At 45.9% G+C, this 26,901-nt stretch overlaps 1 protein-coding gene across 1 annotated transcript in view; it reads right to left on the minus strand.

The window, feature by feature from the left end:
* PRKCH (protein kinase C eta) overlaps nt 1-26,901 on the minus strand; it is a 222,216-nt gene that overhangs the window by 16,501 nt on the left and 178,814 nt on the right. The window contains exons 11-12 of the mRNA XM_060004442.1: nt 5,725-5,863; nt 4,883-5,071 (exon numbers count right to left, since the gene is read on the minus strand). Of these exons, the coding sequence (XP_059860425.1) occupies nt 4,883-5,071; nt 5,725-5,863 (328 nt within the window). The remainder of the gene's footprint in view (nt 1-4,882; nt 5,072-5,724; nt 5,864-26,901) is intronic.

The raw sequence follows: 26,901 nt of genomic DNA on the forward strand, positions 1-26,901 counted from the left end.
CTGAATGTCTCCCCAACCCCTCAGAGGTCCCATTTCCTAAACTCATCTTTCCCAGCCCCTACCCTGCACCTAACACACCCACGGCGGAACTGGTGACTGGAGTTCGTTGAACACGCAGGCTGCCTCTCCCCTCCGAGGCTTTGCACAAGTTGTTTCCTCTGTCTAGAATACCCTTCTCCCCCTTGTCAACCCTACTGAACCCTTATTTGTTCCTCAGCACCCAGCCTACATGCCGCTTCCTCTGCCTTGTCCTTATGTCATTTCCCTGTCCCTGACCCCAGAGAGAGTTTTGATCATTCCTCCTCGGCAGCCAGCTAAGTATCCGTTTACGTGTCCTCATTCCTACGAGGCTGTGAGCAACAGAAGACACCGTGTCTTTTCAGCTTTGCTTCCCGGCACTTAGCGCAGGCCAAGCCAAGGGAAGGCATCTGACAAGTATTTGCCGAATGGAACTAGACAGGGATCCTAATTCCCTAAAGTATCAGTTTCTCCTTCTACCGTCACAGGCTCAACTCAGGTCAGAAGAGAAAGATTCAAATGCACAATCTTTAAATAACACTGACATTGTTATCACAAACGTTATATCTTACTTTACGGAAAGTTAAAGAGGTGGCAGATCCTTGCTCTGTGGGTATTAAGTACACAGGACCCTGGTAACTTCCTCCAGTGGCTCATGCTTCTAGGACAAGTGGAAATCACATCAGGGAGTAATCTGGGTGCTAACACGTGGTGCTCTAAGGGTACAGGACACTTATTAATGAGACGTAGAAGAAAAATGGGGAAAGGCCAGGTGTAGCTAGCTTAGGACCCTGGACTGGGAGTCAGGAAAAGCTGGATTTCTGATCCCAGGGTTTTTTCCTTACTGTGGTGTAATATACAGAACATAGTATTTACCGTCTTAACCATTTTTAAGTGTACAGTTCAGTGGGATTAAGTCTATTCACATTGTGGTACAACCATCACCACCATCCACCTACAGAACTTCTTTCATCTTCCCAAGCTGAAATTCTACGTCCCTTAAACCCTAGCTCTCCACCCACCCACGCCGCCAGCCCTCGGCACCACCATTCTGCTTCTGTCTCTATGAATGACTATTCTAGGTACCTCCTGTTAGTGGAATCATACATTTGTCCCTTTGTATTTGGCTTATTTCATTAAGCATAATTCATTCAAGGTTCATCCAGGTTATAACGTGCATCAGAATTTCCTTCCTTTGTAAGGCTGACTAACACATTTTGTTTATCCATTCATCTATTGATGGACACTTAGGTTGCTTCCACCTTTTAGATGTTGTGAATAGTGCTATGGACATCGATGTACAAATGTGTTCGAGCCCCTGCTTTCAATTCTTTGGGATATACAACCAGAAATGGAATTGCTAGGTCATATGGTACTTCTACGTTTAATTTTCTGAGGAACTGCCTGCTAGATTACTTTCCGCAGTGCCTGCATCATTTTATATTCCCATGCGAGTTGCGCAAGGGTTCTAATTTATTTGTTTGTTTTAAGTAATGTGCTGAATGGTCTTTGGTGAGTCACAATTTCTCTGGACCTCAGTTTCCTCATCTACTAAATGAAGGAATTTTAATGGATAATCTCTTAGGTTTCTAGTAGCAATGAAAAAAAAACTGTAATGGTCTAATTGAATCAAGTTGCAATTACAGCCAGAAAGCAGTTTAAATCGTTTCCTAATACAATAAATATAGTCATAATTTTTCAGAGAAAAGGGCAAAGGATCTAAAAATACACCCAGGGCTTCCCTGGTGGCACAGCGGTTAAGAGTCCGCTTGCCAATGCAGGGGACAGGGGTTCGAGCCCTGGTCTAGGAAGATCCCACATGCCACTGAACAACTAAGCCCGTGCGCCACAACTACTGAGCCTGCGCTCTAGAGCCGGTGAGCCTCAACCGTCGAAGCCCGCATGCCTAGAGCCCGTGCTCCGCAACAAGAGAAGCCACCGCAATGAGAAGCCCGTGCACCGCAACTAAGACTAGTCCCCGCTCGCCGCAACTAGAGAAAGCCCACGCGCAGCAACGAAGACTCAACGCAGCCAAAAAATAAATTAATTAATTAAAAAATAATAAAAATGCACCCAGCTCTCACTGATGACAGTGGTGGCTGCTTCCTGAGCACCTACTCTGTGCTCAGCACTGTTCCAACTGTCCTCCACGCATTATCTCAGAGCCTGAGGGTACACGTGTGGAAACCGAGGAGCGGCAAAATTGTGCCATCTTCCCGAGGTCCCACAGCCAGCAGGTGAAAGAGTCAATATCTGCCCTCGGACAGCGCTGCTCTGGAGGCAGGTTCCTCCCCACCACGCCCTGACCCTTCGCTCCTGGGTGCTTCGCCCCGAGTCTTCAGTGCTCTTCCCTGTTTTCTGTCTTGTCTTTGATCACACTTCTGTTTAGATGTCTCAGTCCTCTGCCAAGAACAGCTGAATTTCCTCAGCTACAGCATTTATTTTTAGGTCTGGAGGCTGAAATGTACAAAACTGTCTCAGAAATCCTCTCGGTGACTGTTTTTTAGTAATTTTCTCTGACACCTTTTCCAGTGTTTTCCAGAAAATCACTTTTAAGGTACACTCCTTGAAGGAGGAAGAAACAGAATGCTTACTATGTTCCTGTGTGGTTTACATATGCATTCACTGCATCTGGGCAGTAACCCTATGACATGGATTTTATTACCTCAATTTTATAAGATTTTATGAGCAAGGACACGGAGATTCAGAGAGGTGTGTTAGCTCATCAAGGTCACTCAGCCAGAATGTAACAGAGCTGGGAGATAAGACCGCCACGGGGTGAAACCCAAGCTCCTTCCTAGGGGGGAGACTCCCGGCAGAACACAGAGAGCCACTTAGGAAAATCAGTGCTCGGCCAGTGACACACCATGACCCGCTACCATGACCCGCTGAGCTGCTAGCATTAGAAAGGGGCCAAAATAAAGGGAAGTGAAGAGGTTCACAGCTTCGCAGAAGAAAGTAGAGGGAACAACTCAGTCCACACTGAAGAGTAGATTCTCTTTAGGCACCAGAGGCTCTGTTTTCTCCCAGAACAAAGATTGTGGAGGGAGGATATTCCTGGATAACATATATTCTAGTTACCAAAAATATTTCTATATACAACAAAGATATAGTTTAAAGTAATTGGGGGAGGGATAAATTAGGAGCTTGGGATTAACATACACACACTACTACATATAAAATAGATAAACAACAAGAACCTACTGGATGGCACAGGGAACTCTACTCAGTACCCTGTGATAACCTATATGGGAAAAGAATCTGAAAAAGAATGAATACATGTATATATATATAACTGAATTACTCCGCTGTATACCTGAAACTAATACAACATTTTAAATCAACTATACTTGAATAAAAGTAAAAAAAAAAAAGTAATTGGATTTATCTGGGTAAGAAGAAACCATCTTAATAGTTCCATATGATCTTAACATTGCTTAGTGCCTGTTCTAGGTTTTACAGGGATTGAGTTAAAAGGGATGAAATTTAGGTCCCAGATTTAGTCAGAAAGAATTCTCTTAAGAGGATTCTAAATGCCAGAAAGAGGTTGAGGACTCCTAAAAGCTGGAAATAAAAAAATTGAGAGAAGCAGATGTGGGTTAATGTTCAACTCAAACGATGATGTGGTCTCTAAAGACCACCGTAGAGGATTCTCAGGGACAATCATCCCATCAGCCCCAGGACACAGTGATCTGTATACAAAGTGTCCTTAAAATGACACTAATTATATGACTGGAGATTTCTTTTTCTTTTTTTTTTAAGATTTTTTATTTTTTGATGTGGACCATTTTTAAACCATTCAATAAGACTTTACTGAATTTGTTACAATGTTTTTTCTGTTTTATGCTTTGGGTTTTTGGCCATGAGACATGTGGGATCTTAGCTCCCTGAGGAGGGATCAAACACATACCCCCTGCATTGGAAGGTGAAGTCTTAACCACTGGACCACCAGGGAAGTCCCTGTGACTGGCAATTTCTAAAGAGAGACAAGTCTTTCACCAGCATGGCTAATTAGTTTTTTTGTCTCAAATCACTGGAAAGGATATGATTTGAGCAAAGTAATTCTTATCCCATAGATACTATCCAGGAGAGAATGGATTGTTCTGAGTTTTCCCTATTTGAAGAATATTCATCTTTATTCCTCCTATGCATTTAGTGGGAAATAATACCTGATTTTCTAACACAGAACTGACCCAAATGATATGTTATTCTCTCATTACATGTTACTTTCTTATTTTCAACATAAAGCATCAGATCCACTTTCTTCCACACTTGAAAATAAGGCTTCCAGCACAATGCCTTAAATGCACGAATGAAAGACTTTTTCAGTGTGATATTCTACACTGCACCTGAATCCTGGGCCTGGCACCTGACTTGCACAAGGATAACATGGAAGCAAATGCGATCTTGCACAACTTTGGAAAACCTCTCTTCTCCTCTCCCAGCACTACGGGAAAGGCCCCTTCATCCTTCGATGTTGCCGACAGAAACACAATCCGTATCGAAACAACCGGGAGTGCTGTTCACATGACCCAATGGCCTTAGGTGTCCCGACTGGATGAAGCGGGAGCATCACTTCACCTACACTGAAGCCACAAGTGCTAGAAATACTTGATATATGGCAAACAATGCTATCAACTGCTCATGCATCGGCTCCAAAATAACTATTGCGTAAGAGAAAAAAAACAGCCTGAGAAAACCCTGCTTCTTTGATTCTACAGATTAAAACACAGATTTCAGTTAGAGCTGGTAGCTTCCTGGCGGGTGGTATTCAAAAACAAACAAACCAAGCTGAAGCCCAAGAAGCACACTCGTCAAGCTGGTTTGCAGTAGTTCAAAAGCTGGCCGAGCGCACCAGACTTACAGATTTCAGGATCCCTGTGGCATCTTCATGCAGCCACGTCGGGTAGACCACTTCATCGTTCAGTATGGCTTCAAAGAGGTCATCTTCGTTCTCTGCTTCGAAGGGCGCGTGGCCACACAGCATCTCGTAGAGCAGCACGCCCATTGCCCACCAATCCACTGCGGGCCCGTAGAGCATCTCCTGGAGGATCTGTGCACAGGGGTAATGTGAGAAGAATTTCGTGCATCTGATGAACAAATGCATCATTAATGACGAAGGAAAATGATGGATTAGGAGATGAAGTAAAACAAGGGAGTTTCCTGCATTGGCATACGTGTTTCATTCCGTCTCTAGAGGGTGGTCTGTTCTCCCTGGGGTCAATTCAGAGGCCTTGTCATCCAGGTGATCAAACATCTATGGCCTGCTTAGGCCAAAGGAATAGTATATGCAGATCCAAACCAGAAAGCGTTTAGGAACTGTATCTGTGGGCTCACTCACTCCTATGGGAAAGATTCAAGAGCTTGTCTTTATTTCTGCTAAATGGGGCTGGGATCAAAGCAACTGAGTAGAGGCAAAGAAAAAAATTAAACAGCTGTGCCTGGAACGTACTTTGTCCTCATTCAGGGCTAAACCCTAAAGCAACTGCAAAGTTTACAAAACTTTTTGACTCACATTTGTATCGGGAGGAACCAAGGACATTTTCAGCCATCATTCACCCAATGAGCCACAAAGGAGTCTGGAGGCGTCAACTTTCAATGCTGCCCACCAGGCTGCAGCACATCAATGCAGCCTGTGTGGCTTTTCTGACGGGGCTGCTAGAGAGCCTGGATTTCCAAAGCTGCTCAAGGAGCAAGCACACTCACCTCTGGAGCAATGTAGTCGGGTGTGCCGCAGAAGGTGGCCGTGGTGACCCCGTTACAGATCCCCTCCTTGCACATTCCAAAGTCTGCCAGTTTACAGTGACCCTCATGGTCCAAAAGTACGTTGTCCAGTTTCAGATCTCTGCAAGAAACAAAAAGCAGCATGTGGTGGGGCAGCCAGGCCCCACGCCATCCACCTGGCTGAGCTGGGTCACGGGATGGGAGATCACGCAGCTGGGAGAGCTTTCTGCACACACCCTTCAAAGGGAACACACTTCCTTGTGTTATCTGGAGAACAAATTTGGATCTGCTCTTGACGTTTGCCTCGTGGTCCCTAGACGATGGTTCCATCTGAATGGGCTAACCACATATCAAAACACAGGTTGCCCATTAGAAACTGAGAACGTGACTTCCAGGCTTCCCACTTACCTTAAGCCCATGAGACATCCACCCACCCGCCCCCTGTTCTCTGGCATCTATCTCTGCCCACTGGACTTCACTCGGTGAACATTCCGGAGCAAGTGGCCACTGTGTGGCACGGACTGTGATAGGCATGAAGAGTACAGACGATCCTTCTTCCTAAGGAACTCACAGTATAATGGGGAGACAAATATTTGCTAGACTGTAAGCTCCATGGAGGAGGGACCAGGTGGGTTTTGTTCACCATTGTGCCTAGCATAGTGCACTCAATAAATATTTGTTCAAAATGTATACATATAGATGTGTGTGTATAGAGATACATGCATACACACACACACACACACACACGGGGGAGGGAGGAGAGGAGCATGAGAAGGGGGTTGGGGAGGGAGACAGAACCAACTGTTGTATAATACAAGCGGCACAAAGGAAGTATGAACTGAGCACTGTGAGAAACACAAGAAGGAACAATTCATTCCTTCTAGTGGGAGGGGAGAGGGACATTTCCACAGTAGAAACAGACATTGAGCTGGGTCTTAAAACATGAGTCAGCATCTTCCAGACAGGGAAGGGGTGTGAGAAGGTCGCTGTAGGCAGGTGGTCAAGGCTATTACATGGAGCAGACGCAGAGGTGTGAGGTGCAGGTGGGCTCAGGAACCCCACGTGGTGTAGGAAGGATGGAGAGGGGGCTCGCATGGGAACACGGGGGCCATCAAAATGCCAGGGCTAGAAGGCAAAGTTAGGTCCAAACTGTGAAGTATCCTGAATGCCACACTAAGGAATTCTGATATTTAGATACTAGGCGAAAGTGACCCACTGAAGCTCTCTAATTAAGATTTCCAGCTGATGAGAAGAGATCAGCTGGAGGCAGCTGAAGCAGTCCAGGGAAGAGATGACCTGAACGAGGACAGTGACAGATGGAATGAAAACTAGGGGGTCAGTCAGCAGTGCTTTGGTGAAAACACAGTTAGTATTAAGGCTCGATGACCATTTAGAGGGAGATGAGAAGAAGCGGCAAAATTGATGACCCCTGAGTTTCTGTCTTAGATTCAGTGGGTCAGTGGGGACGTGAAGAACCAGGGAAAAGCAAAACAGGGTAAGAAGAGGGTTTGTTCAGGTGTACCCCAGATACACAGAAGCCTCAGATATTATGGTGAGTGCATGACAAAAAGGCACTTACCGTCCCTCGCCCAACCCCTAGGAGCAGCATCCACTTAAGGGAAGTGCGTTTCCAGAAGCAGAACTGTCTGGTAAAAGGCCTCAGTGGAGGCAGGAACATGGGTTGGATGCTAATAAAACTGTCTGCAAGTGAAAGGCAGTGCTCCCCGAACACCCCCTCCCCAACACAGGCTTCTGGCGCCACCTCTGCCATCGCCATGCATATCCGGGCATCATTAAAGACGGAGGTCTGGCACCATGGCAAACTGGGAAAGAGTCCTACACACCGACGCCATTGCCAGCCTCTAAGCTCAGCCTCGGGAGAGGTCCAGAGAAGCAGCTTTGCCTGTGGGGCGACACCTTTCTGCTTTTGGTTTTTGAAGGAATGACGTGCTCAGAGGCAGCCACGCGGACTTATCGGTAAGGAAAAGCTGCCCAGCCAGAAGGCGATGCTAGGTGCCTACCCTTCCCTGGAGGTTTGCAGTCGCCTGCCAGGTGGGAGGCTGCCACGGCCGCGGCCTCCTGGGGCTGTGCTGTTAGGAGTGCTGGCGGCCCCTCACTGGGCATCTTCACGTCCCCAGTGGGCTGTGTCGAGGCACTCATAGCTCTGTTCTCCCATCCCTGCTCTGACAATAAAGGTCTGTTGGGCTGCTTGGCCCAATGGGAAAGGCTGGTCTCTGTCCAGCCCAGAATCACGCTGTGGCTCAGAGGAAGCAGGTGATGACAGAACTGGCGAGACTGGTTTCCACACTGGGCGCTGTGAGTTGATCCAGCTGGACCATGCAGGTCTTACAGACAGTGGTCACTGGAAGACACCCAGGAATGAAAACCAAGTCCTGTTTTCCAGGAATCCCCGATAAGCGAGGTGAGAGCAGCAGAGCTTTCTCAGACCAGCCTCCTCTCTGTGCTTGCGCTCCAGGCGTCTCCCGGGTGTCAGGCAAAGATGTGCTGGGGACTTGTGCAGCCACCGCAGGAAAGCGAGGCTCCTCTGCCTCTAACCCAAACCCGGCCTCCGTCCTCCAATCAGGCTCCCACCCCTTTCCCTGAGCAGAATCCCACTTCCCTCACAAGCAATGCTTTCAGTGGGCTGTGGTCTGTGGAAACCATACCCTCCTCCACTGACCCCTAGACACACACACCCAGCGTGAGCAAGATTTGTTTAGCCAGCGTGAAGGCGGAATCCCAAAAGCACAGGTTGGGGGTGAGGATGACACTGGTCACGGCCACTGCCAAGAGCACGGTCTCACGCAGTTGTTCTTCCAGAAGTGGTTTCAGACCCGAGGCCCTATTAGCGCCCGGTTGTCTGGCTCCTCTGGGGACTGATGCAAACATTATAATCTCTAACCTCGGCCAGCCACCTCTAGTCTGTGGCTTCAGGAGAGACCAAGGCCGTGGGGGGCCCGAGCCTGGGGACTGGCTTTACCAGCACCATGTTCCAGCCCAGCGGTCCAGGCTCGTGTGGTCCTGCTCCCAGAGCGCTCTGACTCTCTCACAGTGCCAAACAGGGTGACTGCATTTCTGAACTCTCCTGAAGGGCTGATAGAGGCTGATATAGTGCCTGATAAGGGCTCGGAAAGGATTTCCTTGGGTAGCAGAAACAAGTGCTAACAGAAACCCACAACGGTCTAAAGAGCTGGCCTGAGATTGCACAGGAGAGCTTGTCACTAACGACCCAGGTAAAGGGGTTTGGTTGTTTACTGCTCAGCAGCTGTCACAGGTAGCAGGAATTGCTCGGGGAGAGAAAAGTGCTTTGTCATCAGTTTTCTAAGCTGCCCGTCACGATGCCCTCTGCACACAGCAGTCTCGGAACACAGCCCCGACACTCAGGACACAGACCCGAGCAGCGCTGGGGATGAGCCTCAGCCTGGTCATAGGATGCCCCAGGACACAGAGGCAGGTTATATACCTCAGTCCTGAGTTTGCAGTCTCATTTTAGGTATTCTCAGAACCGGACCAGCCCTGAGGGAAATGCCATTGCTCGTTTCACACCAGATGCTACCTAATAGGACAAAACTCTCAAATTGGGATGCTAAGGGGGTTCGATTAAGAGCATAACAGAATCCCAGGCTATCAGTTCTGCCCTCAGCCCAGATATCTCCAACCTCCACTGTGGGGTCTGTTCTAATGTCCCCAGCTAGTCAACTCTGCCCCCGGAGCACGCAGCTCGGAGCCCTACGACAGCACACCTTTCACTGCACTCCAGAAGACTCTGTCTATGCACCTGTCTCCCCCCGTGGCTGGGGCTGAACCTTATTCCTCCTTAGTCTCAGCTCGGGGCTGGCAGAAGATGCTGACCAAAGACATAAGCAGAAGAATGTCAGATGGATAACAGTGAGTCGTGCTGGTCAGTTCAGAGCCTGTTTTATTTTTAGGGGAAGGAAGGAAGTTCCATAAACTTCACTGGGACTTTTGTTCCAAAGTAATTAAACCCATAAAAATCCATGCGCTTTACCCCTTAGAGAGAGATTCCAGGGGAAAAGAAGAGCCCTGAAATATAAGTTCAAATTCTTTGCTTTAGTGAAGCTGGAGGAAAGAAACTGCTTTGAGAGGGGCAATTATAAAGCAGAGAGGACCCAAGCATAATCCTTTCCCCTGGTTTACACGCAGACGGAAGAGGGTTTTCAAACAGATGCAAAGGTTACAGAACCATTTATGGCCACGGTCAGCTTCCGCTCTAAGGGTAAATAGATATCTTCACTTCAACAACAACAACAAAAAAAGCAAAAAAGTCACCCTCTGACTCCCGAATTGAATATGAAATATGCAGAGGTCCGTTTTTGGCTTTGGAGCTCCTCAGCCTCCTCTGCCCACATGTAACTCGGCAGCCAAAGTTAACAAGGCTACACAATGAAGACTACAAGTTCATACAGGGCAGAGGCTCAGATCCTAAACTGCTGAATACACAGTTACGGGCTCATCACGCATTAGCTTATTGAGCGCTTGTATTTAATAGCTATACCTTTGTTATGCAAGCACAGAAGGGTAGAAAGAGTTATTTTACCCTCCCTGATGGTCTGAAAGGTACATTGTTCTTGCTGGGTAATCAGGGTTACTTAAAATGCCCACAGTGGTTTCAGAGAGGATTCTCAAGTGGTTGAAGACAAAGGAAATTCAGAAATTGTATTTATTTTGTTTCCACCATGAGCTATTCTGAGAGTCATAAAACATAATGACAAGAGACTTACTGCTTAGATCACTAGAATCAGTTACTCTTCCAAAAGAAATAAAGGACAGTGAGCTGAGAGCTGGCTCCCTGAACAAGAATGCATCTAAGAGGCTATTCAGTAGCTATTTTTAATGTATTTACAAAAATTTTTATCTTGGAAAACTTCAAACTTATACAAAAGTATAGTGAATAACACAACGACTCCCGCAGTGATCTCACAGCAAAAGCCGCTATCGATGCCCAATCCTGTTTCAGCTGTGCATTTTCTCCCTTGTTGACCCACCTGTTCCAGATCTGGAAGCAAATCCAAAACATGAAATCATCTCATTTATCCATACTTTACTATCTAAATCTAAATGACAACAATTTTTTAATGAAGTACAACTTTGCTATTAGTTTTCCTAAAATATACAGTCAATACACTATTGTAAGTATATTGCTTTTTGTCTGTTTGCTCATTTGGGGGTATGTGTGTGTCCAGAGAACCTGAAAAAACCTTCTGTGGATGACGATGATGATGATAATAACAACAACAATCAGTGTCATTAGCAGCTGACATACATTGAATGTTCACTAAATGCTAAGTGCTTTATCCATATTCTTATTTTACCTTCAAAACAACCCTATGAAGTAGGCTCTACACCAACATCATTTAGTGAGCCAGGGATAGAGTCAGGATTTGAACTCAGCTCTGCTCACCTCCCTCCAAGGCCTGGGCTCCAAACCCACTACAACAGGCACACTCTCTTCCATGCAGTACTATTGTGTCACTGGCTAATCCTCCTAGTAGACTGCTTCCTGAGAGGACTACATCAATTGAGAAACAAGAACCATCTGAAAATCAACAAATATCCTGACCCTGAATTATGCCCAAAGGCCATTTTTGTGCACATTATTAAAGGCATGATCAAAATTCTGGAAAAATACTTTTTTTGCTTTGGTTCTTAGCTTGTGCATGGAGGAGCTGACTGGATTTCACACAATCCTTGAAGGTACAGGAGTAAGGGAATGCATAGCAAATCCCTCTCTAGTTGTCAAATATTGAGAAGGTAACTTGCTGCCCTCTTCTAAGGAAGAGAGGCTGGCATGTGGGCAAGAGTTAAGAGGTGGCATTTGCCAAGGGAGTGAATTTGGATTATGATCTTAGTTTCAAAACAAAACCATTTAGGGCTGGCTTGGGTTTTGAATACGTGGGTTTATATAATCTTGACATGTTTTCAAAGCAAGACGGACTGTATTAAATTGGTAAAAGAATTTTGAAAAGTCACTGAAATAACAAAAGCCTAAAATTTGGTTTTATCACAAGTTAGATATGGTAATGCCATTCATGTCACCTCAGAGAAGACATTCAGACATTCATCCACCCAGCAAAGCTTTGGGTGCCATCTGTGAGCCAGGCAATATGCAAGGGACTCAGAATATTGAAGGGGGCAGGAAATGGCAGGAGCCTGATATACCAGGGTCCAGGGAAGATTTCAGTCTTCAGCCCACGAGTTAAAAGAAACCACTGAAAGGTCTTCCACAGGAGAAGGATAGCATTAATCTGATTTCACAACAAGCCTCCAGCCACAGGAAGGAGAATAGGTCAGAGGGGATGAGAACAAACATGAAGAGACCAGCTGGGAAGCTAATGGAGTATTCAGAAAAGAACTGATGGTGGCCTGGATCAGGGTGGGGCAGTAAGGTAAAGAGAACTCCATCGATGGAGAACTACTAGGGGAAAAAAAGCAATGGGATTTAGTAATGCAAGGACGTAGAAGGTAAAAGGAAAGAAGGTGTGAGCATGTTCTGGCTCAAAGAATTTATTTTGGACATACTGAGGTATTTTTTAGACATCTGAGTGGAGATGTTTAATGGGCAGCTGAATATACATGGCTAGAACTCAGATGAAAGGCCAGGCAAAGGATAGAAATTTGCAAGTCATTAGCTGGGTGTGGATGAGTTCACCTGGGGAGGGAGAATGGAATAAAAAGGAGAGGGCTTGGTACTAAGCTTTGGGAAGTGTATCCTGAGGATAACATCCCTGGTCTTTTTCACACTGAGACCACAAACACTACAGAGAAATGATAGTCAGAGTGGGTAGCATAGCTGAGTGCCGGGAAGCAGGGATCCAACTCTTTTGCTTCCAGTGGATCATATGTGGTCCTGTTAAGATTTAAAAGGATTAGAAAACATTACCCTTTTACATTCAAAACCATCTTATGGATTCTTTCTAGGTTAAACTGTCAACCTCTGCTACATGAAGTGATGATTTGGAGAGTGTAAACGTAAGTCTTATTTTACAAAGATGTTTGTTGCTGTATTGTGCATAACAGCAAATTTTGGAAGCAAGCTAATTTATTTATTAATAGGGGAACAGCTAAATAAATTACGGTATATCCATGACAGAATTTTATGAAAGCTATTAAAATCGTATGAAGGGCAAAAAATGCAGGGAAATATTTATGACAGAATTTTTGTCTTTTGAAAGTTATTTCTTTGGGGATTATACAAGTACTATTTTCATTACCTAAAATTTGGTCATTCCTGAAAAAATTATGGCGAAAATGACAGGTTCCTAGTCGTCCAATCTTTTCTTCTTAATGCTACACTACCATAAATCAGGAATTAACTTGCTTTTCTCACTTAATGAACTTTTGGACACATTTCTATATCCTGTAGATCTGCCTCATTCTTTGTAATGGTTACAAAAAATTCCATTATAAAGATGTTTCATAATTTAACTAGTCCCCTCTCTATGAACATTTAGATTGTTTCTAATTGTTTGCATCTTCAAACAATGGAGTAATGAACATTATTTGCACTCTTGTAGGAGGGTTAAATTTTTAGAAGTGGAAATGCTGTGTCAAAGGGTATGAATATTTAAAATTTAAATAGCTGTTGAGCAACGGCCCTCCAAAAAGCTAGTACCAATTTATACTCCCACCAATAGTGTACGAGAGCATCCGTTTAGCTTCCTTATTCAGGTTAGATGTAATCATCCTTGTCTCCTTGCCAATTTGCTAGGGGAAAATGATCTCATTGCTTTAACTTCATTTCCTGATAATTGAGATTAATCTTTAAAATATATATATGGTTAATGGCCATTTGTATTTCTTCTGTCTGTTGCCTATTCACAAGTTTTACTATTTTAAAATTTGAGTTATTTTTTAGATTCTTTTTTAGAGGCTCCTTATACATTATGGATAGAAGTAATTTGTTATATGGGTTGCAAATATTATTGTTCAGCTTGTTTTTGTTTTGTTTATGGTAACTTTCATATTTTTATATAGTCAAATCTATCAATCTTTTTATAGCTGCTGGGTTTCACAACTTATTTACAGACTGATACGATTCTAAATAAAAAAGCAGAACACGAAATTGTATTTTCAATATTCTCTTATGTTACAGTTGTTGGAGTGGGGGACAGAGGGAAGAAAGAAAGACAGGAGGGAAAAGGGAGAGGTGGGAAAAGCTAAAAGAAAACGATTACAAGTTTATTTCTAGGTTATATGTTTATGAATGATTTTTCCTTTTTTGTATTTTCTAAATTTTATAGGAATTACGTATTACTTTGATAGCCAGCAAACAGTCATAAAATATGTATTTACATCTTTTGGCTTTAATCCTTTTCTTTGGTCTCTCTACTGTTTAAGGTTGTAATTCCCAAGGAAGATGTGGAGGGAAAGTGATCTACTGGTAGGAATGGAAAGGATTTATTCTGGAACCCGGGCCGTAAGGGAACGTTGAAAAAAATCACCTTACTCGCTTAGGGAATGTGAACATTTGTGGACTCAGAATTCTGACCTGTTGTCATAAGCTCATTTTTTGAGCCACTGAAATTACCAATGCTTGTGGATAGCACTGGTATTTTCCATAGCCCTGCGACATGTCCCTGTAGTCTTAACCAACTTAAGTACGAAAATGAGGCCCTGCTAAAAGAAGCAACGTTCCCAATTATTAAATGAGGTCCCCATGCCATTTGTCCTCATGAAGTGACAATCTATCTGGTGTTTGTGAGGCTGATCTATTGCAACATCAGCTTAAGAACAAATACATGAGGCATGAACATTCATTATTATGAAGGTAAATGCGAAATAACTTAACTTTCCGGTAAATGAAAGTCGGTAAAACAATTTCCAACCCAGGAAGTGTTAGAGGCTCCTTTGTGGCTCTTTTCCCCCTACCTTTTCATACTTCTTCCCAACAGCTATTTGAGATGGGAAATGATCACAAAAATGACTCCGTGGCGAGTCTGGCTATTATACTCCCTTTAAAACGGGGCCAGGGACTCACGAACTAACCCCCCACAGACCAGGTGCTGGGCTCTAACCAGTGCTGGTGTTTGGTGCACTTGATATGCAGGTCGCCTGTTTCCACCTTCACTCCTGTGTACACACAGGACCAACTTAACTTGAGCAAAGGGACTGAAAGATTGCCCCTTGCCTTGTCTTATGGTAGGAAAAATAAGTGCAAAGAAAACATTCGTTGACTCTCTGGACAAATGCAAGAGGCAATGAGTTTGGTTAATGTCCACACTGCAGGTCACACACCTCCTTAGGACCATCCAATGAATGAGCCATCAAACCAGCAGTTGAGCCTTCGATATATATCTTTTCCTTCCACACCCCCCCACTCCCAGGAGGGTTGAAATTCCCTGGCTGAAGCGGCACAAATTTATTTAGCACTCCTTACAGTACTCTTATTTTATAGTTGCCAAGAAAACCTCTCTCAGCGACACTTCTTGCCAAAACGCTTCCTACGTGATACCTGACAGCATTCGCTGAGAGAGCCGGAGGCAGGGTGGAGGGCTTCAGACAGCCCCTTGGTGGTCAGGGAACTCCTGGCCATTGGGCCTAGCTCCGACCACACAGAAAAGATGCCAGGCCCAACGGCATACCTGGACTTGATGGTCCAGGGGGCACAAAGTGATCAACATGCTGAATCCCGCTTTAACTCCGCAGGCCCCCCGACTGCAGAGAGCCGAGTGCAGCTGCTCCATGGAAAACTACCTGCCAGGGCAGCGTGGCTTTCCAACCACAGAAATCCAACAAGGAAATGGAGGTTCTCAGCCAGCAAGACCGCAAATAGCATCAGTGAGTCACAGGGATACTGAGAGCCTGCAAGCTGGGGTCACGGTAGGCGGGGAGGAGACCCTCCCTGGCTGGCCGTCTGCAGGGCACGTGCATGAAGATGAAGGATGGAAAGATTTCCAATAAGGAGGAATCAGAGCGTGGCTCCCTCCTAAGCAGAAAGATTTTAATGACAATCAGGGCAGCTGTGGAGGAGGGGGGGCGATGGGCAGGGCCAGACGGATCCAACCAGGTTTATGTCGGACACACGGTGCCAATACCAACAAACGGGTTCACAGAGTGAAACTCTGTTAACGTTACCGGGCACACAGCACTAGGGAAATGCTAGCCATGGTTTCTGGAGACGCTGGAGACAGTGTAAGGGACAATGAGACATCTTAACTTGTCTAGCTGCGGCTGGTTCCCTCTAAGGAAACCCAAGACTCTTCTGATTAATGAGACTAGATCCTGTCACTGGGGCTGGTTCCCTGAAGCCAGTCCACTGCGAAGAAACAGTAATGTCCCTCCTCTGCCAGGGGTACAGCTTGGGGCAAACAAGCAGCAGAAGCTGGTGCAGCCATTTGCTGAAGGAACATGCAGCCTTGCAGACCACGTGAAGGGGGACGTGGGTACTGCTGGGAGGGGGTGAGGAGGAATGTTTTATGACAGGAAGGAGATTTTATTGCCCCAACCACCCCCAAAAGCAGGCTGTTTTTGGCAAATGGCTAAACACAAATCTTTGCCAGCATTAGTAATACCTTATGCAATAGCAATCTCAGAGGGGAGGGGCTGGAAGAGCAGGGGAGGGGTGGGGAGGGAGGGAGCCCTCGGACGACCTGAACAGGAACTTTTGGCCACAATCAACAGGTCTCATCTGGTTACCTGCTCTCCCTATCCGAGCAGAAACCTGAGCCATCTAAACGGAAGTCTGAAAAAACCCAAGGACATCTATTCAGAACCACTCCCAGGCCCTCAGAATTGAATGTGAAGCTCACATCTTAGTCCTGGATTACAGTCAGTACTGCTTTGTTTTCTAATTATGTTTTGCATAAAAAGTCTTGCTTTTCCCAATCAGATTACAAACTCCAAGGGTAGGCCTGGAATATTCCACAGCTCATTCCCAGACTACTGATCACAGGCTGGACTCAGGACAGCAACACACATCTGAGTTCCTTTCCAAGAAGGAACTTTACTGATTTCCTCCTAACGCTGCGCATGTCAGAGAAAATGTGCAAAGCATCACATTTTCCCCTAAGATATCTCCCTTTGGGAGAAGTCATTGCTACTTCCTGAACACCTACCTAGTCTGTTCCCGGTACTTGGTCTTGTAACCAAAGAGCCCAGGTTTTTCAAAACAGACATTTAAGTTGTTCACTTTGAAATATGTGAGTACTTGTCTGCGGAGACACTGTCCAAAGACTCGCCAATTTTATGTAGTAGTATTCTTCTTAATAAAGGTAATCTGTTAAATGCGTAAGAGTCATCATAACTTCCTAAGATCTTAAAAGTCAACAGAATTCACAAATCAGGGGGAAAAGTATTTTTAGCTCATGCATCTTATTTTTACTTTAGAAAGTATCACCAAACTTGTAAGCAGAAGTAGAAGATGAACATACTTTTTGAGAGGAGACTAACATTCTTCTTGCCTAAATGCTGGACTAATCTTGATCCAGTAAATAAAGTCTATTTCAGTTTGGTCACTTTCCCCAGCTCCTCAGTTTCTCTGTTAAAACACTGTTAAGGTCACAAGGTGATTGACCTTAGTCTAAACAGTTACTGACCCCGGATTTCATTCCATAAATAATCCATGCCACAACATTATACATATTCCCATATGTATATTACAGAGGCAATTAAAGACCTTTCGCAAATATAAGGTTTCATGCAGCAATGATAGTGGGGCATATTTTCCATTTCCTAGGGAACCATAGTCCATGCTGATGATCTGGTAACAAATCCAGAGTGATCAATTCTGAGGACAGAGCGAATCTGGACTTGTGGCCAAGAATGACGGATGGGCAAATACTCGATTATGCCCTTATGGAGCAATACAGCCCCCATTTGCCTCTTTCAATTTGCTTCCTTCCCCCTCCCCCGGGCACCCTTAAGGAGGTTATTTGACTGACTTTTGTCTGCCTGTTCCTAGGAAGTGGTGTAGTGTGAGGTTAAGGGACTCTGGAGCCAGGCATCCTGGGTTTGAGTCTTGGCTCAATTCTTTACTAGCTGTGTGATCTTGGGCCATTTACTTAATCACTCTGCGTATATTTCCTTATCATGAAACACAGATAACGAGAGTTCCTGCCTCATGGGGAATTATGAGTGTTTCAAATATGAATTGCTTAAAACAGTGCCCACAATGCACTGAAGTGCCATGGAAGCATTAGCTATTATTTCCTCGTCAACAACAACAACAAAGAACCACATGACAGATAACAGCATGGCCGGTTACTTAAGATTTTTATGAGAATCAAAACCAACAAAGAGGATACACGGACTTTATAAATTCTAAGTAACTACGGTAAGCTTTTGAGTTTGAGGCAGGGAGGTCTATTAGGTTATTAAGTGACACATCTGGCTTATAAAGGGCTCTGCGGGGAAGAGAGCAAGAAGCCAAAGCAGCGTGCCACGCAGTGCCCCAGCCTGACGCCAACAACGAGCAAAACGTCTCAAGAACTGGTGCAACCCCATCATCCAACACCTTCGTCTCCTCTGCACGTCTTTGCTGAGACCACTTTCTGAAGCACTAAGATGTAGGAACAAAGATCTCTGTTCAGCCTCAGCAGCCCTGCCCAGCACAACGAGAAAAGGTGGGCTTACGTTGAACTGCCAGGCAGTTCACTACAGGTGATCCATTCTTTCAATCAGACTAAGCTGGAGGAGGAGAGGGAAGTCACTAAATCCTGTTGTTGGCTATCAATACCATCGCTGTGGCCGGGGACATTTATTTCCATTCTGAAGAACCGACATGGGATCCACATCTCACAATGCAATCAGATAAAATTCCACTGGTACACCCAGTCCTCGTTTTCTACTACCCTCTCCCTGCCTAATTATCTAGGACATAAACCCAGTTATGGAGATGGGCCTCGTACATTCAACGATGTGATAAAACCCAGGTCCTGCAAGGCCACTTTTGGGAGATGTTGTTTCTAATTGTTCACTGTTTAAACAATATGGTGATAAATGAAGGTATGTTTTCAGTGTGTCTAAATCGATTAATATTTTTTAGCACGTGTTTTCACAGATGAGCAGTCAACTCCGGGTACCATTTAAGAATTTCTATCAAGGCCACTGCACTGGTGTTCACCTTCCTTTACCACAGGAAGCCAACAACGGTCACAGGTATTCAAAGGAAGGGGCAGGCAGAGAGCACAAGTTCCAAAATCCTGCCTCGGGCTGCTATTTTATGATTCTCATTTTCCCAACTAAAATGTGATCTCCAAGGCGGTGCCTCCTTGTTTCCATTTTTCTATCTTTGTATTTTTGAGTTCCCTTTGGTGCCTAACACCATGCTTTGCACCTACTGAGCCCCTAATAAATGGCTGATATTCTTTTTTTAAATAAATCTATTTATTTATTTATTTTTGGCTGCGTTGGGTCTTCATTGCTGCGCAAGGGGTTTCTCTAGTTGCGGCGAGCGGGGGCTACACTTCGTTGCGGTGTCCGGTCTTCTCATTGCGGTGGCTTCTCTTGTTGCGGAGCATGGGCTCTAGGCGCGCGGGCTTCAGTAGTTGTGGCACGCGGGCTCAGTAGTTGTGGCTCACGGGCTTGGTTGCTCTGCGGCATGTGGGATCTTCCCAGACCAGGGATTCAACCTGTGTCCCCTGCATCGGCAGGCGGATTCTTAACCACTGCACCACCAGGGAAGTCCCAATGGCTGACATTCTGAAGAGCACGCTCCCTCTGCCATCTGGTGTTGGTTTGGTCCTGAGACCCCAAAGAAGCTGGATTAAGGGAGGACGTGGGGGACTCTTAGGAAGCTGGTTGATTCTGGTTTGTGCTGGAACCCTGGCACCCATCTGGGACCTCCGGAGCAGACATGAAGCTGCCATTGCCTACTGGGGTCCTGTCTTAGAGGTGACCTAGGACCAGTACAGTACCCCAGGAACCTTTGTGGCTCTGAACACACTTTCAAGTCCACCCCGCTCCAGACATGAATCCTTCCTGTCCCATCTAGAACCAAACCAATTCCATCCAAGAGAGAAAGGTAAACTGGCCCTGCTTGGTGACTGCCTGTTCATGTTGGGCTGATAGGTGAGAGCAACCTGTGTTCCTGTAAAAGGAGGATATTAAAAATTCTGTTGCCTTCCTAAACAGGATGTATGTGAATTCAACTGACTACTACAGGACACAGTGAACCTGGGAGTGGATTCTGTCATTAAGACGGTGGCCATGAGCGGAGAGCACAGGCAGTCAGGCCGGCTGGCTGAGTGCTGCTGGGCAGTGGGCAGGCTGGCATCTTGGTGCACCAGAACCTTCTGAGGGACACACATCCTACCCTCTCCTCAGAGGCAGCACAGGGGGTCAGGTGGTCAAGCTGGAATGCAGGTACTATCTGGTGCACTGTCTAGTCAAGGGACAAGGACACTCGTTCCAAGCAAGAAAGCAAGGTTTCTTGCCTCAGCTCTGCCACCTCTCTGGGCCTCAGTTTCCTCATCTGTAAAATGATGGGATGGGACTCAGTGACATCCCCTCTCTACTGCTCACATCCAGTCAATCACTAAGAACCGACAATTTCGCCTCGTGATTATAGTTAGAATTGGATGCCTTCTCTGCACCACACTGCCATGGTCTCTGTTCAGCCCATCTCTTCCCAGGTGGATCACTGCACTGCCTAACTGGTCTCGCTTCCCCTTTTCTCCTCCATTCTCCATGCTCTACCAGTTACTTTTCAGAACTACAGTTTTGATCTTGTCCCTGAACGTCTGAAACTTTAAGAGGCTCCTGTCTGGTTGTAGCATCCGTAATGCTCCACCACTGGGCCTCTGCCGGCCCTGCCTACACTACTTCCTCCCTACACTGTCCTCGCCTGCTTTACATTCCCAGATGAGCACCGTGCTCTCTGGTGGACAAAGGCTCTCTGCGCCTAGAGCAGCGCTACTCAAAGTGTGGTCCGCGGACTGGTACTCACCTGCAAACTGCTACTGGCCCACAAGGACGTAGAAAATGAATGAAGTAGCAATGAGGTAAATAGAAAACTTGAGAATCAGCATGTAGAAACTTTTATAACTCTTCAACAGTAATTTTATGTCTGTTGAATCTAATAAAAATGTGGGTTTCTATTTATGTCTTTTTAAAAGTTCATTTTTCTAGTAATTTACTTTTATTACATTTTATACAAGTATTGGTCCTAAATGGATTGGAAAGGAAGAAAAATCCACTGGTTTACCACTGCAGATAGTTTGAGGAGCTGTGGCTAGCATCTTTCTTCCTTCTTCTCTACTGGGCTTGTCTGACCACTTCAGTCTCACTGAAGCCTCTGTGCCTCAGAAACTTCCTGCGTCCCTTCCTTGGACAAGCATGATGTCTCTCCTCTGTGCTCCAGGGGAATTCGCTGCATACTTCTAATTACAGCATTGATTGCACTGACTGTAATTGTTGTTTTCCCTGCAGGTCTCTCCCATGCTTAATTCAGCCCTCTAACCTCAGAGCAAGGTGCCTGGGCTGAGTGGGCAACTAAGTGCTGATTAAACTGAACAAGCCCTAGTTTTTTACCCTAAACTCTGGTGACATGCCCTTTACCCATACACCCCTTGAGTATAAAATTCTTCTGGCCAGTGTATCTCCCTCAAATACCTAGTTGGTGTTCTGTACATAACGGGTGCTTAGGAAATGAGGAAGAAATAATGGGAGCGCTTTCTGCATTTGGTGGTGACTTCTTCGTGCCACGCAGCCAGTTGTACTCAATACTCTGGCTCTCAATCTCGTCCTAGAGTTAATACAAGAAAGCTGGGCTTGTAGGTTACAACAGCGCATGACTAATGTGTATGCCTGGTGATTAAGCATCCTCACAACAGTGTAGTATTATAACCGGCCAAGACAAATTACCCCTGTACATTTTGCATAAAATTAAAAGGTTAGTCCGGGAAGAAAAGGAATAATAAGATTCCTGAAGTCCTTCATCATTCTGAAAAGCTCATCTGATGTTTTTTGTAAAAGGCATCTCATGGAAAACTCCAAAACCAGAAGGGACAGAATATTACAGAAGAATCGACTTAAAATCTCAGAAAGTCCTTTAAGCCAAAACTAAAGAACACAATTCCGATCATACGGGACCACTTTCTTTTTGAAAGTTGATAAATCCAAAATCGTCACTGGGAGCCAGTGGTTCTCTGCATTTTCCAGAGAAGGCAGTCTGAGAACACATTTCCTGAACCTCAGCCTCTTGGGTTCTACTCCTAGATTTTCCCTTTGAAGCCATGGAAAAATTCTCTCCCCTCCTCTCTGCTTCAGAGACCTTTCTTTTAAAATGGTTATGTAATCACCCACGTTTTCAGGATGTAGTGTATGAAATTATCCCAAGACTTCATGAGGGCTTCTGGAGCCAGGGCTCCTAGGTTCACTTATGGTTAAGAACCAAACAAGCAAGCCCCAGAGACAGAACAAGTGATTTTTTTTTTTTCCCTGTTGGAGAAGGGAGTCTTCCTCACTCAAATTAAAAATAAAGGATCAGCTGATGAAAGAAAAATCACCAACATTTAAGATCTGAAAAAAGTGATTATTTTGAAACAGAACATTCTGACTGACTGATGTAGGTAATGTACAAGCCATGGAGTTCCACCCACTCTGATGAACCCCAGTTTCACTCTGAGTTTTACGGCCGTTCTGAACAATGTGTTATCTGCCTATAGGGCCGGGGTCCCGTTGACACAGAGGTGAACTCGGAATGTTTGGTCTGGGTTACGTGACACATTCCTGGCCAGGAAGGTGGTGCTCTCTCTCCTCCTGTAACTTTCCATCAATGCAAACGAGGTCACAGAGGCCGGGAGGCAGCAGCGACAGGTCTACATGGGAGAGACTCATCAGCCGAGGCGGGGCTCGTGCTTTCTCTTCTGCAAAAAGCGTTCACACCATCCTGCTGGCACACGTCGGGGAGGCCACAGATGAGTCGAGACACCCTCCAAGCCATTGCTCTGGGGATGCCTTTTCTTCCTTGCATGGCTCAGGAGGCAAGAAGCTTCCTCTGCCCTTCCAGGCCCTCAGAGGTCAGGACTCAGGGCCATCAGAGAGGTTCTGCCTGTTCTGGGCTGGGAGTGGCCCCAGCAGCTCCTGACTTCTGGCTGGAGCCGAATGTGACAGGGGTGAGTGGCCTGAGGGCGTGTCCTTTCCTAGGGACAGCGAACATGGCCCGCCCTCTTGGAGCCACCGGGGGACGCTCTGGAGTGGGCATTCCAGAGACATCTATTCACTCTGCCTGTTGCTCACCTGCCCAGTATTGGCTCTCAGGGAGCAGAGCGACAGAATTGATCATTCTAGGTCCTAACCGGATGGAGACTGTTAACTCTCCCATTGGCTGGGGTGGGGAGAAACCCGTGGGATAGGTGAAAAGGGGAAACTCAGGGATACTATTTGCAGGGGCTCCACCTGAATCCTTAAACCGAAGTAAGATGGGAGTTCACTGAGTGGGACTACGTTGTCAGGTAAATTCCAAAGCAGCTAATAAACACAGTCTTCCTCACGTCTCTAACCACTCCTAAGTGTCTCCTTTCTGGGCCCCTCCTCCACCCTCCCTTGAAGGGTAGGCGGCTCCCTGAGGTTCTGTTCTTGGCCCTTGCCTGGGTTTATTTCCAGCACAGCTGCTAGACCATATGGCACCTTTGTGCAAATTAGAGAAAGGCACCCTTTTCTCAAGACGTGTTACCACCATTGCCTAGGAAATTCATAGTCATCACACACATTATCACAGACTCTGACGGAGGGGCATTCCCTGGAGTTGCTCAGCACACGGTCTGGCCAGTTGTGCAGTGGAAGCCCATGGATTCAAATATCACCCTGGACAGATGGCTCCCCAGTTGAAACCTCTACCCTGACACCTCTCTCTGGAGATCCAGAGATGCCTGAGAAGTCAGCCATTAACTGATTTGGGGGCAAAGCTACCAGGGATGTGTCAACCCTTCAAACCCAAAAGGATGAAACTGGACATTACCCACTGCTGTCTTCACTCAGTTAAAACTTATAAAGCAGAAACTAACACACCACTGCAGAGCAATTATACTCCAATAAAGATGTTAAAAAAAAAAAAAAGCTTTAGAGTTCTCTGCGGGAAATCTCGGAGTCATCTTGAATGCCTACTCCTTGGTCTCCATATGCAATTCACCAGGGTCCTCTCAGCTTTCCCCCCACTCCATCTCCCATCCCTCTTCTCTCTCCGTCACTGGCACTGGCTTGCTTCAAGTCATGACTAGGTCTTGCCTGACTTACTCCAAGGACTCCTGCCTGAACTCCTGGCTTCTGGACTCGCTCCTCTGCACTCTATTTCACACAGCACACTTATTTCCTATTAGTCTCTTTTCTCCAAAGCTTCTGATGGTTTCAACTGACAGGCCAATAAAACCCAAACCTCCTAGCCCACATCCAAAACCTTCCACGTTCTCACCCCAACTTACCTCAACTGCCACCCGCCCCCTGCTCTGGTCCCTCAATCACATTGAGTCCTCATGATTCCCCAGCACAGGACACTTCCTGCCCCCAGGCCTCTGCCCCTACTGTTCCAATTACCTGGAAAGTATTTCCGTATTTTGCTGCTAACTAAAAACCTATGGCTCAAGTGCCATCTCTTCTCCAAAGCCTCTGCATCAGAATTAACAGCTTCCTTTCCTGTGTTCTCATCGCATTCTGTTTTCGTTTCACTTTGACCATTTATGGTACCATGCCTTAAGCTGTCAACTTATGTATGTATTTGGAGCCCCCAGTAGACTAAAGCCTTGAGGGCAAGGACCCTGTTTTATGTATCTTCTGGTTTTCAGAGCCAAACCCAGTACCAAGCAGATGTGCAGGACATACTGAATGAGTAACTGAATGAGTAACTGAATGGTGGAGACGGCTCCTTCATGGTCAAACAAAGGCCACGGAAAGACTTAACGATGGTCTACTCTGAGCCTGCATGTTGCAAACCCCAGCCAAACAAGGGAAAATGAGTGCACCACAGTATGTCAGGCGGGGTGAAGGGTACTTTCCAAACCCAAAGGTCCATTTAAGACAAACATGCATTGATGCCATAACTCACAACCTGCATCAAATGTGATTCCTGGAAACCAAAAGCTCTTGGCAGGGGGCTGAGGCTTGGCACCTTGGAAGAGAGTTGGCAGGGCTTGGGGTTCTTTCTGAAGTTCCCTTCTGCCTCTGCACAGCTCTCCAGACCCTGGACTGACGCAGCCCTACCGCCCATGTTAATAACACATTACAGGAATCTGGGCATGACTCAGAATAATGCTCACCTTGGGAAGGTGAGAACGTGGATGGGAAAGAAGTACCGCCAAATGGGATGCTTACGAATCTAATTAGTAGCACCGTCTTGAGAGCAGAGCAAAAAAACTGACTATACGTTCTGAGTGCAGTAATACCCTCAAGCTCCACTCTTTGAGACACATTTACAGACATGAGAAATCCATCTAAGAAAGACCATTTACAACATAGGGTCTCACGTGTGAGACAAACCCAACCACCTGACCAGCATTTTTTCACCTTTATCCTATGTAATGCCAAACCTCCTCTTATCTGAGATTGGGTTCCCCCATTTGGGTGAAAGAAGTGACCAGGAGCACAAATCTACCAAGACAGAAACTGGGGAGGGGTAGACTGACTTTGCTTTTCTGACACAGTGGAAAATGTGGGTGTCTGCACATACCACTGCCCTTATATTCTGTCCTCACGCAGAAGCCTGACTAGCACAGAAAAAAAAAAAGGAAGAGCTTTCAAAGTCAGCTGATCATACGCTTTTCTGGCCATCTAGATTCTTGCTTCCTGGATAGATGTCACTAGGATGGCCTTAATAATATCATTAACCAAGCCATCCTCCATCACTGTGCCTAGAGAGCGGGAAAAAAACCACACCCCTATCAATACCTAGAGAAGAACAAGACTCCAACCTCTGTATTACCTTGATGCTAAGATCTGTGCCCACTCCATCCCCTTTAATGATTTTGCAACAGGGGAGTTTCTTGAAACTAACGACAAAAAAACTTGCCAGTTGCCAGTATCCTCATTTTCATCATATCAGATACCATCAGCATCTTGTGATCTCTGGTTACTTGGAATCAAGGATATACAGTAATTTTCAGTAGGCATTCCCCTTGTCAATAGCTGTGTTAAAGGCTGGGGGAACCAAAGGGAAGGAGCTACTAACAGGGAAATTACGACTTATGCATATTGATTCACCTTCAAAGAAAACAGAGTCTAGGTAATTCCATTTGAAGACACCAGTGCCTTAAAAGAGGCTTTGTGGAAGGCCACTGGCTGCAGGAACTTTCCTACTGCAGTAAATGTCTGTTCAGGAGGAGTCACTGTGTGGCCAAAGGGAATAAGAGGCAGTCAGGTTCCTTCTTAGGGGTTGTCTTTTTTCTTTCTTTCTTGGTCTGAGAAAGAGCCCCATGGAGCCATAAGGCAGGTGACTGATAGCCTCTCCCATCCTGCATGAAAGTCTCGGTTAAGGATAGTGTCTGGTTTTCTAGGAGACTCACTCTTGGCACTGAAGAGAAATTTTCTGGGAGAGTGGCAGGGGGTGGGTGATGGCTAAAGAAGAAGGGAAGATGAGCTTTCCAGAAGACAGCCCACTCAAGAAGCCAAGGCGTTCAGACTTGGCTTGGGAGGGTCATCATCGCCCACTCGAAGGAGCCTGCAGTCCAGGGCTGGCATGTATGGTAACACCACGTACCCCCCCGACAACCCCCAGCTGGGGCTGGGAAACTTCCACAGCCCCTCTGATTGGAGGCCCGGGGCCACAGCGTGGTGGAGTTCCTCCTGCTGACTCACGGGAGCTCCACAGAAGTGTGTAGAAATTCCATGATGAAAGATGATCTTTGTGACACTTCTGCCAGTGCTGGGATATTCCATCAGATTTCCTAGAGCAGAGTCTGGCCGCCATCCAAACTCTGGAGGGATGGCTCAGTGTTTCCAAAGTGAGGTGGAAAAGCTCCCTGTGGTTGTAACATTCTAATACATACTGCCCTCGTTTCCTCTGAGGACCCACAAGGGGACCTACTGCAATGGAGGACTGAACCAGGCCTGTGGGCACTGATGTGGAGCTAAAGGACATCTGGGAGTTTTGGAGGAAGTGAATGAGTGGCCAGGGCCCGATGTGGTCTGGCCTTGGGTTCCTTGTTTTTCTTTTTTAAACTGAACTTTAGTTGTACAGACACATGAGTTCTATTTGGTTAGAACTGTGGG

This window comes from Delphinus delphis, chromosome 2, assembly GCF_949987515.2.
Source record: "Delphinus delphis chromosome 2, mDelDel1.2, whole genome shotgun sequence".
NCBI lineage: Eukaryota > Metazoa > Chordata > Mammalia > Artiodactyla > Delphinidae > Delphinus > Delphinus delphis.